The sequence below is a fragment of the Megalobrama amblycephala genome, linkage group LG15 (genome assembly GCF_018812025.1).
Source record: "Megalobrama amblycephala isolate DHTTF-2021 linkage group LG15, ASM1881202v1, whole genome shotgun sequence".
Lineage (NCBI taxonomy): Eukaryota > Metazoa > Chordata > Actinopteri > Cypriniformes > Xenocyprididae > Megalobrama > Megalobrama amblycephala.
The window spans coordinates 7,510,943-7,523,344 of NC_063058.1; the positions used below are offsets into that span (position 1 = coordinate 7,510,943).

Consider the following 12,402-nt stretch of genomic DNA (forward strand, 5'->3'; position numbering starts at 1 on the left):
TTAATAAAAACAAAGAAAATATTTGAAAAGTTGAAATAAAGTGCCTAACAAGTGTTTAATAAAGTATTTATTGGGTTGGCATTAGATTTGCTCCACTCTGATTGGTTGCTGCCAACTGTACGTTGCCCTAATTAATTACCCTCTCAAAAAGTTGCCATGTCTATCATTACCTTCATGGTTCCATATTTGCCAAATGTTTTGTGATAGAAGTGACATTTGGACAGAAATGTATCAATTTGTAACAGGAGAATGCATAAAAATTCAATAGCGTATCGATGACACCCGGTGGCTATTTTTGGTACAGTGTCTAAACAAAATCTCATAGGAACTTACATTTTTGTAATATCAACTTCAAATTTGGAACACAACTTGGTTAGACATATGCTTTCATTTGATAGCAATTTTAGAGTCAAATATATTTGATAAAATATACAATTTATATAAAATAAAAAATGTTTAGTACAGTACGTTTGATTTACAGTAAATTTAAACTTTGCTTTCACTTCAGCAATAATCTGCTGGGTGTCTTCTTTAAAACAAGACTTTGGTCTGTACTCCAACGCATTCTTGATTTATAATCATTTTAGTTTGGAGAGTGCATTTTCATGTCTATTCTCAAAAATGGGGGTGACACTTAAGGGGTTAAAAACAACAACAACAAAAACAACAAAAAGAAAAGACACAAAAAATAAGCAAATAATGTTTTGTTTTTATAAATTGTAAAAATTCAAAGTTTTCTGTGAGGGGGATAGGGTGTGGGTGTGGGTTTCGGGTCCTCACTTTCTGATACTCCTTTCAAGTGTGTGATAATGTAGGTAGTTTATTATCTTCCAACATATGCACATTACTACAGCAGGGTTTTTTTAATGATCAGTTGTCAAAGAAAGTGTGTAAGGTAAAAAGTGGGGGAAAAACATTCACAGTTTTACTTAATTTCACCAAACATGCAACATTGATCAATTAGACAGATTCAAACAAACCAGGTATAATGTTTATACACTGAACATGTGCAAACAACCACAACACCAACAGTATTCGTAAATCTAGAGACACCTTACTAACACCAAACATAAATACTGACATTCTAAATGAGTACCATGATTCATTTTTCTTATTTCCTAAAGTCTCTATCTATCTATCTATCTATCTATCTATCTATCTATCTATATATATATATATTTTAATAACAACATGGATTTTGATGGATACATTATCAGACTTCCCACCTGAGCACATCAGGTATTAAAATCCATTTTGTTATGTGAAGAGACTCTTGATCTTTACTTTTATTTACACTTCAACTAATCAAAGTCACTGTTTGACATGTTGAATATAAATCAATGTGATTCAAACTTCAATAAAATACCAGCTCCCATTGTAATCAAACAATCTCATGAAACGGAAACACCTCAATCAATGATAATAAAAAAATAAAAATAAAAAAGCGTACATTTGATCAAATTAGGTTCAGTAAGTGTACAGAGAAATTCTAGAGCACAAGCACATAGAATAATAAAAGCCCTTTATGTAAATGACAAACAAAGCAGTACTGTAGTACTGTAAAATGAAAGCGTGTCTGACATCCAGGTTCAAAGTCCTTATAGCTTTAGACCATTTATAGACTATCACATACTGTTTTATCACAAACAAACATGTAATAAAATAATCACACAAAAAAACCTTTGTGTCTGAATAACACTTCATCAACACTTCTTTCTTGATGGTTAGTGATGGCTGAGCAGCACATATGGCACAGTAGTTTTGTTAAATTATTCCTGGGGGGGTTGGGGGCAATTATGCATTTTCATTCTCCCCTGGTACATTTTCCAAGTATATCAAGGCTATCCTTTTCAAGTATGTGGTGAAAAAAATTTAATCACTTTTCTGAATTTGTTAGATAATATATTAAAGATTTTTAAGAGCTCAAAACATCTTTTTTTCTCGAGTCATGCGACTTTATGGCTTATACTAAAATGTATTTTATGTCTATGCTTTGAAAAATCCTGTATATAGGAGCTTTGTGGCAGTGCTGGCAATTGATTTCAGTTGAAAGTAGCTAAAAACTGATTGCTAAATGTTGCTAGATGGTGTCATACTGGCGAATCCACAGATCTATATGTAACCCCTCTACCCAGGTCCTACTCGCCCCGCTCTGCGCGGGCCTCAAACCTGGGTCTCCAGCGTGGGAGTTGGACGCTCTAACAAGGAGGCTAAAGACTGCAACCTCTAGCATCTGTCGCTAGAGCATCTCTTGAGATCAGAGGAGTGAGGTTTACTTGCACAGCAACTACTAGCTGGCCTCCGTTACACTCACCCCCTAAACCTTACTCTCATCCAGGTCACGGCACCAATGTAACCCCTCTACCCAGGTCCTACTCGCCCCGCTCTGCGCAGGCCTTGAACCTGGGTCTCCGGCATGGGAGTTGGACGCTCTAACGAGGAGGCTAAAGACTGCAACCTCCAGCATCTGTCGCTAGAGCATCTCTTGAGATCAGAGGAGTGAGGTTTACTTGTACAGCGACTACTAGCTGGCCTCCGTTACACTCACCCCCTAAACCTCACTCCCATCCGGGTCACAGCACCAATGTAGCCCCTCTACCCAGGTCCTACTCGCCCCGCTCTGCGCAGGCCTCGAACCTGGGTCTCCGGCATGGGAGTTGGAGGCTCTAATGAGGAGGCTAAAGACTGCAACCTCCAGCATCTGTCGCTAGAGCATCTCTTGAGATTAGAGGAGTGAGGTTTACTTGCACAACAACTACTAGCTGGCCTCCGTTACACTCACCCCCCTAAACCTCACTCACATCCGGGTCACGGCACCAATGTAACCCCTCTACCCAGGTCCTACTCGCCCCGCTCTGCGCAGGCCTCGAACCTGGGTCTCCGGCATGGGAGTTGGAGGCTCTAATGAGGAGGCTAAAGACTGCAACCTCTAGCATCTGTCGCTAGAGCATCTCTTGAGATCAGAGGACTGAGGTTTACTTGTACAGCGACTACTAGCTGGCCTCCATTACATATATTAATATAAATATAGATCAGTGTGCAAGTCATGGAATCTAGATTTGTCCAAGTTTGTCCAAGAAGTTGCTAGAGTTGTCGCTAGGCTTTTGAAAAAAAGTCTCAAAGGTGGTGGGGGAGTTGCTAAATCTAGTGACAAAATCGCTAAATTGGCAGCACTGCTCTGTGGGGACTTTCTAGGGCCGTTTCAGGTCCTTTTTTTTACGCTACATTTTTATTTCTGGTTCTTTCACCCATCTTTATTGTTGGATGTGTGTCTTTTTCTGTTTGTTTAGTTTAAAGCTATTAAGTAAAGTGCTTTTCAGCAACTTGTAGCAAGGATTCAACTTCAAAAAAATCACATTTTAAAGAGTTGCATTTTGTTTTTTGGGGTCCAAGTCTGAGTGAAGTGTAAATCCAGTGAGAACAAGAAGACAAGAAGAAGTCTACAATCAACAAAACTCTTAAAATAGCATAACACTAGCATAAATCTATACATACAATCAAATATTAACTGCTTTATTCACAAGGACATTGATACTCAGCTTAATGCAGTAAAAGTCTGCAGATAGCTGAACGTTTTGACGTTTGTCCCATCATAGATCCATAGATTAAAACAAAAACAACAACACCATCATCATAATAGTTTTCTTGTCAATAAATACATTTTGAAGTTAATTATTGGACCATAATTTCTTCAAAAACAGCATCCAGTGGTAAAAGTTGTGTTAAGAAAGCGCTTCTAGTCTTGTTTAACAGAGAAGCTGGTCACTAGAACACTGTGTCATCCACAAACATTTTCCACCGTTTCCAACGAAAATGATTGTTCCAAGTTGATTTTACTTTAGTATGACGCAAAGGAGAACAAAACTGTTGAACAAACTCCCCACGATTCTTTAGGTATTTGATCACTGGGGCAACTCTATACTTTAGCGGTAGTGCTTTTAGAAGGTAGCCAGCTGAACTGATAGCGTTCCCGTGGTTTCATGAGGTCTAAATCCAGCATCTTTTGCTCTTTCTTATTATCCACCATCTGATATCCAAGCAGAGACATGGCTCCTTTGCACACGTCCTGGATGCGCTGGACTTTTTCAAACGGTAAAGTGGTTCGCCAAGCCAAGGAGACGTCCTCTGCATTACGCGAAGTGATTTTGAAGGCCTCCTTCTTCGTTCCCTTGCCCTTGCCATGAGTGATGCGGTAGATCCACTCCTGTAAATTTTCAGTCAGCTCCAGACCCACAAACTCGTACATGGCTTCAATCTCTGCCAGCGTGTTGCGCACTAGATCCTCATAACGTACCATTTTGTAGCGCCCCCGTAGGAAATCGGGTGGCTTCAGCATGGCAGTCTCATAAATGCGCACATGACTGCGGCAAATCTCCTGTAAGACCTGGTAGGATCTATCCTTCTCTGGAATATCAGCCTGTTCAAGTACTATGGCATTGTCTTTCAGCAGGGCTTTGACCGACTGCTCCCTGGAACGAAGTACCGCTCGCGGGTCACGGACAAGATGGATGATGCGCAGATTCAGCGACGGGTCCCTCAGTAGAGGATAAAGGGACTCCAACTCGAAGAAGCGAACCTCTTTTAACACTACGTGGCTGTAAGTCTTACACGCCGCCTGCGCGAGCGTCAAACCCCCTGTGTCACAGTGCTTTTTGCATTCTGGTTCATTGCTAATCTCATCGCGAGATGTGAGGAAACACGCGGGCGGAGAGCAGAGCGCGCGACTGTGGCTCCACATGAAGATGCGGGAGACGTTTTGTGGTTGGGGGATGTAGGAGTCCATCACCGACAAGTCGCACTGGAAGACGCTGCGAATCATATCGCGCACTGCCATTCGCAAGCTACGTGCACCGGTTTTCTGTATAGACATCCACACGTGCCAGGCTGGCTCCATCAAATAAAAGACATCGGGATGCTGGTTAAACACCTGGCCCAGGAAGGATGAGCCAGATCTCCAAGATGATAGCAGCAACACGTGCACCTTGCCCTCAGACAGAGAGATGTTTTGAACGGGTTGGCGGCTGTACCAGCCATACAGAAGCACCCCTGCCACAGCCGGAATTAGCAAAAGGCTCAAAACAGTGGGCTTTGGCACTCTCCACCGCAGCATACTGTGAACTTTATTCACCTACGAAAGAAAGCACAGCGACACTTCAATGGATCATTCATGACTGGCATTTCAATTTATCTATCCCTTAAAACCCCTTAAGGGATAGTTCATCCAAAAAATGAAATTTCTGTCATTAATTACTCACCCTAGTGTCCTTCCAAACCTGTAAGACCTTCGTTCATCTTTGAAACACAAATTGAGATATTTTTGATGAAATCTGAGAGCTTTCGGTCCTCTGATAGACTGCCACGTAATTGCCACATTCAAGGTCAAGAAAGGTACTAAAGACATCTTTAAAATAGTCCACGTGACTATAGTGGTTTAAACTTAATGTTACGAAGCGACAAGAATGCTTTTGTGTAAAAAAAAAAAAAAAAAAAAAAAAAAATTATATATATATATATATATATATATATATATTCAACAATTACTTCTCTTATTGGCCAGCTCCTGTATCAGCATCAAATGCATGCGTCCTGCTGCTCACATAAGCAGCGGTGGCCAATACTGAGCCAGCATCTGACGTAGAACCTGGAAGCGCTGTATTGTGTTTACAGTGTAAACAGCATAGGAGACTGACAGGGAAGAGAAGAAATTGTTGAATAAAGTCATTATTTTTGTTTTGTTTTTGCACACAAAAGGTATTCTGGTCGCTTTATAACATTAAGGTTGAACCACTGGAGTCACATGGACTATTTTAACGATGTCTTTACTACCTTTCTGGACCTTGAAAGTTTATATGTTGCAGTCTATCAAAGGACAGAGAGTTCTTGGATTTCATCAAAAATATCTTAATTTGTGTTCTGAAGATAAACAAAGGTCTTATGGGTCTGGAACGACATAAGGGTGAGTAATTAACTCTTTCCTTGCTAAACATGTATTTTTCCGTTATTTATAAGAAAACGCTTCCCTGCCAAACACAGAATTATCTGGTTTCCATGTTTTCACTGTTATACACTCTGGGCGCTATTACATCTTCTCATTGAGTACAGAATCTCCCGAACGAAAACACAGACGAGGGAGATGCATAAATGAGCAATCTCATATGTAAGCAGATGCATATGAAAAATAATGCAATCATAAACAATAAACAGCATATAAATAAAAACTGCCTAATGTTACAGAGGGAAATGCTAATCCAGTAAGTGGTATAAGACTGTGAAGCTTTGGGGGTTTTGATAGAAGTGATCTACTGGATCTATGCTCCGGTCAGCATACTGAATATGATCCAGATGTAGTGTGCGGTTTCTGAGCTTTTTTGCTCAAAATTTTTTTTTATGAAACTTACCTACATTACAAGTGTAACAAGTGTTAACAAAAAAAAAAAGAATGCTTGAAGCTAGAATAAAACTTTTTTTAATTGTTTAAAAGCAGAGGCTCTGTTCTTTATTTTGATGTATTGCATGTTCAGATATTCACACAACATAATATTTTGGGGAACAGCTGTTTTGATATATTTATAGACAGAAAACTAATTGTTGTTATATAGCTCAACACGTTTTGATTTTTATTAATATGATATTCTAAAATCTAGATCTAGCTTACTGCAGTGTGACACTCCCAAATGTATCTAATATGATAAACAGAGCTGCGTTACCTCATACTCATGACCGGAAAAGCGGAAACAGCGCCGGCGACTGTGGTATAACAAAAGTCCCGCTGCTCATGGCGTGTTGCACAATCGCTCTGGCGGCCTCGTTCAGCTCCACAACACTCGCTCCTGCTCTGCTTCATACTACAGTAATGTTAATAAACGCATCCATGAACATGATTTCTTCCCGATTCCTATCCTGATTATTTCGACTGTCCGTTGAGGTAAAGACCACATGTCCCAAGATTCTGCGCTCAAACTTAGCGTCATCAAGCTACACCTTTGTTTTGAATAGGCCTCTAGTAACCTCTAGCTGACAGAAAATATTACATATTGCACCTATAATTATAATAGCTTTAAACATTTTTAACCACACTTTTAACTTCCCTCTCTCTATAGAATTTTGTCAATTGTTTTTTTTTCTTTTTTTTTTTTAGTTTTGTATGATGCAAAACTAATTTTTCAACATCTCAACGTGTTGAGCGGATTCGTAAACACCTCTGACTGGCCTCTGTGTTGACGCGCTCATCAGATATATCTGTGATTGGCTACAATGATCATCGCTTAAAAAACATGTAAATAGACATCAAACGACGCTCTTCATCGAGTGCTTGCACAGATACACACGGGAGCGTTTGAAAGCAGGTGTCTATCAGCGGACCATACCATGTTTGATAAGCAGATAAACTCAGTTGTAAAATCCATCTTCTAACATCTAAGGCTCTTGGCAAATGTCAAGCCTTGGCTCTCCCTCAAAGATTTTGAAAAGGTGATTTATGCCTTTATCTCTGCCCGACTTGATTACTGCAATTCTCTTTGTGTAGAAATAAACCAAAGATCTATTTCTCGACTTCAAATGGTGCAAAATAGTTAATGTGGGGCCACAGATTTTAATTTGATGAGAAATACAACAATAAAAACTATAAAAACATTCCCATCCATTTTCAGTTTCCTTTAAAAAGTCAGACCGATATGGAGGGACATGGTGATGATAGGAGAAAATTTTTGCATTTCCTTAAGAAACTTTGCTTTCGCTCGGAAAGATCTCAAAGGTTTTGTGAATGAATGCAAAAGATCTCTGGAAAACACAAATTTCTCTAGAAAACACAAAACATTTGCGAGACAACGCAAAAACATTGTAAGATAATTTTCCTTCCACTCTCATATTTTTTCCATCACCATGTCCCTTTAGGACCAGTCATACTTTTAACTGGTTCATCTCCGATGATTGTACCAATGTAACTAATATACAGTGATTAAAAAAAAAAAAAAAAGTTACAATTAAATATATTGTTTTTGATATTGACAGTTTGAAGGATTATTTTTACATTACTGTACTGAAAGGCTTAACCTAATGTGTACTTTATCACTGTAACGGTTAAACAAATGATGTGCAAAATATAAATAAATATACTTCATGATATACAAATGTTGTTTCCTTCTGTTGGGATCAGGATAATCCTGATTTTTGGATCAAAGGAATCCCAATCCTTCTAAAAAAAAGTTGTGTGATGTAATCGGATTACAGAGCCCATTTTCAAGATCAGATCCAATCCGATCCAATTACTTTTTAAAAACCGGACCCAGGATCACACTTACAAAGGCCCAGTTGTTCAAAAAGTTTAATCGGAATTAGGGGCCGTTTACACGACACGGTTTTCAACTAAAAACTAAAAAAAAGTTTTGGCTGTTCATTTACACGACAACAGCGTTTTAGGTGCCTGAAAACGCAAGCTTTTGAAAGCGGGTTTCAAAAGTGCAAGTTTTTGAAAACGGTTCCTGTGTAAAAAACAAAAACGCCAATCTGTGGAAAAGATGATGTCATGCACATGTGTATTACATGTTCAGTCTATGGTGTTTCATCGCCATCTAATGGCCTGGCAGCAGAATACAGCATTTTTAGTCGTTTTTCGCGGATCTCTGTGAATGGGGATCTTTTTGACAATGGTGTCGTCTGTACGCAGGAAACTTTTTTGTTCAAAAAGTTTAATCTGGATCAGAATGATTTGGATTTGGAAATCCCATGTTTTTCTATCCAGGATCAGGTGATCATCTTACTTTTGTGCTGGATTTTCAAAGCAAAATTGGATTGGATCACCCTGATCCAGATGCACACTTTTTCAGATTACCAAATCTGGATGACTAGTGCTCTACAGGTGATAGAAAGATAGAAAGTTTCACCTGAGAAACTTTGCGTTCACTCGCAAAGAACTTTTGACTGGTTCATCTCTTATGATTGTGATAATGTAGTTTCCAAACAGTGATAAAAAAACAACAACACTTTGAATCAAATAAAATATTTACTGCTGTTTGAGGATTATTTTATGGCACCAAAATCTCTTTTTTTACTTTACAGTAGGTTATCGAAATGCTAAATATGTAGCCTAATGTCAACTTCTAATTTATTACTTTAACAGTTAAACTAATCAAGAGCAATTTTTTTTTTTTTTTTTTTTAAAGTGTGTGCGTGTGTATTTTACATGATAAAAATTTTATTACATTACATTTTTGTTCCTGGAATCCATCCTTCTGATGGGATCAGTATAATCCAGATTTTTTGGACCAAAGCAATCCCAATCTTAATAATATATCTCTTAATATGAATCTAATCTAAAAAGTTTTGAACACCACATAATGATGATTTTATCCAGATCAAAACCAAAATTGGATTTTGTGATCTAATCTGATTTCAGAATCCTTTTGCCCTTTTTTGAACAACCCATTATCAAGATCTGATCCAATCTGACAACCAAAATCCGATCAGATTACTTTTGAACAACTGGCCCTAAGAGATAAAAACAGCCCACTAGCAAGTTAGCAGTTAGCTTCTCTGTCACACACCTAAAATCTACCTCAGCGAAACGATTTATCACCAGACATTCAGCTAGGATTAACCTTTTTTGTGAAAATTCTCTGCACAGTTCTCCTACTAACACTAACCAGCAGATGGCAGTGAGTCTACAAATGAGGACATAAAGTGAACACTGGTCATTAAAATAAGATTCAATGGGCTATATTGTCTAATGAATCCATCTAGGTTAAAATTAAACTAAATCTATGAGATTGTTTACTTTTAACAACCGCAACAGCAACAACAAAACAGACAAAGAAAGCTATAAAAAAATATTTCCGATATTGCATTCAATCATATTCAAAAAAAGAGAAAACAATTTAAATCATTGTGTAAAAAGCTGGCAAAAAGTGTAAAGGAACTCCAGAAGAGAAATTTAAAACAAAAGCTTTCATAAACACCCCTCTACTATACAAACACAGAAAACTCTTCCCTGTTGAGCTAACAATGACATCCGTTTCACTCATTCATTGACGGCTTTACCCACATAAAATCAATACACATATGACCAGACACTGATGGAAAGCGGGAAACTTCCCTCTGAAAACAAAACTCCCGGTGTGTTCCTGATACACGTTACTTTTAGACATTTATTTTAAAGGAATAGTTCACCTAAACATTTAAACGGTCATTTACCCCTGCAGAAAAATCCCAGTCTGGTCATAGCTGGTTTTAGCGGGGTTTTGGTTGACTGGGAGGCTGGGAGACCAGCTTAAACCAGCCAACCAGCTTAGGCTGGTTTTAGCTGGATTTTTCAGCAGGGACTCACCCTCTTTCAAAACCAAGCTCTAACACCTCCTTAAAAGCTAACAATGCAATTTGCATGCTATTTTACGAATCTTCTGATGAAATACAATGGCTCTGTGTGAGGAAGTTAGACCAAAATAGAAATTATACACTGAAATTGCCTCTGCCTCAGCTCTCCATTTGCACATTCAAGAAGACACTATAACTAGGGTTGCCAACCGTTCCGTATAATACGGAATCGTCCCGTATTTAAGGCATCAAAGAAGCGTTCCGTATGAAAGGCATACGGAACGCAGTTTGTCCCGTATTCTCAGGCATGCGTTTTAATTTGAGAATTTATCATTCCTTTGTGACAACATAGCCGTTCGCGGAAGGCTTTAAGACCAAGCAGACTTCTCTGTCGGCTTCACAGCGAGCGGGTCTCACGGTAACGGCAAATCCCTTTCACTGTTCGCGGTTTGATTTCAGCATTCAGCCACGCAAGAAAACATTCAATCTCCCTGAGGGAAGACGTGATCAAAAAGGGAAGTCATCTTTCACTATTGCTAATGTTGTTAAATAGAGAAAAAAACATGTTACGTTCATTTAAGTAGCCTAACTTGGACCTCATTATTGAAACACAAAAATAATATTGAAAAATACAAAATAATAAAGTCTCAAGCACCAAAAGCAGCCCATAATTCTCTACTTCTCTTTAATTGAAAAATATTCATTTTTATTTATTCATACATGGTTGCAACACCATTTAGTTCAAACTTTTAAGTACCATTGTTTAAAAAAATGCTTTATTGGCTGAAATTTTAAAGATGTTCAGTTATTATGCTTTCAAATTTTATGCCATCTATGTAGGCCTATCTTGCTGACATTTTTTTGTTGTTGTTGTTTATGGTTTATGATTTTGAATAGAGGTTGATGTTTAATATCCGTTGGTGTAGCTAGCTATATATATATATATATATATATATATATATATATATATATATATATATATATATATAAACACAAGAAGTGCTTTTTGCCATTTTTGAACTGTTGGCATATAATGCAACAAAGATTGCTAACGTCAACCACGATTGTCCCCATGATTGTCCCTTATTTTCCTTTCCAGAAGTTGGCAACCCTAACCATAACTCTTCTACTATTTCGTTAACTATTTTGGGCTGTCTCTCACACAAACTTTTGTTTGGTTTCAGAAGACTTTGAAAATAAGGCAAAGACATTTTACGGTTTTGGAGCACCATGGTGATAGGATTTTCATTATTGGGTGAACTGTCGCTTTAAGAGAGGTATACACCTGACAGGGAAAACAGATGGGAAATGAGGTGTGATGAATTAATAATATGGTAAGATTTATTTTGTTTCTTCTATGTGCTCCTTTACACTGACCCATTTGGTAGGCTAACTAAAAAAAGTTGAAAAGCGCCATTTCCGACATTTTTTGTGTGAGAGTGAGACTCCAAACGAGCTGACAAGATGGACAGCATTACTCAATACTGGACACCATCATGACTCCCGAAACGCTTTTGCCTCGGAGCGCGCGCTGTGATGCCAAACAAGCCGAACGTGTCTCTTCTCCCAAAATGCTTAAAGAGGGAACTAGTGTTTTGGGACACTAGACACTAACAAACCACCACAAACTTTTGTAACGATTAATGTGTCGTGCCATTAAGTGTTTCTACACCATAATTATTTAAATAACATTATTGTTACGTCTAAATGCGGTAAACGTCGCCTGCTTGAGAATATAAACGTTATATTAAGACACATGTGACTTCAAATGACATAGAGGAAACTCGGCTGCCATGTTCACAAACATCTATTCAAGAAACAGTAACACTCCCTCCAAACACATCATTTAAAGAGTTATCCTTTAAATACTTTAACTAAAATATATTATAATACTGTATATCTACAGTAGACGCGTATATTATTAAAGCATAATATTATACCTTACCTCCTGTTTAGTAATGTGTCCGTATTCCGTGTTAAAAAGTTTCTGTCATAAACTCTCTGGATGTGGGGAAAAAAAGCTGAGACGTGGACTTTAAGGGTGATTGACAGGAGGTGGGCGGAGCTATCTGCCCTCATCATGTGTAAGATGAA

The 12,402-nt window shown here is 38.1% G+C and overlaps 1 protein-coding gene across 1 annotated transcript; it reads right to left on the reverse strand.

The window, feature by feature from the left end:
- Nucleotides 1–689: 689 nt before the first annotated feature.
- On the reverse strand, nucleotides 690–12,371 carry chst6 (carbohydrate sulfotransferase 6). Its single transcript, XM_048159620.1, has 2 exons — nucleotides 12,254–12,371; nucleotides 690–5,128 (listed from the first exon to the last, which is right to left on the reverse strand). Exon 2 carries the CDS (start codon nucleotides 5,108–5,110, stop codon nucleotides 3,917–3,919), a length of 1,194 nt encoding a protein of 397 aa, XP_048015577.1. The 5' UTR covers nucleotides 5,111–5,128; nucleotides 12,254–12,371; the 3' UTR covers nucleotides 690–3,916.
- Between the last annotated feature and the right edge of the window lie 31 nt (nucleotides 12,372–12,402).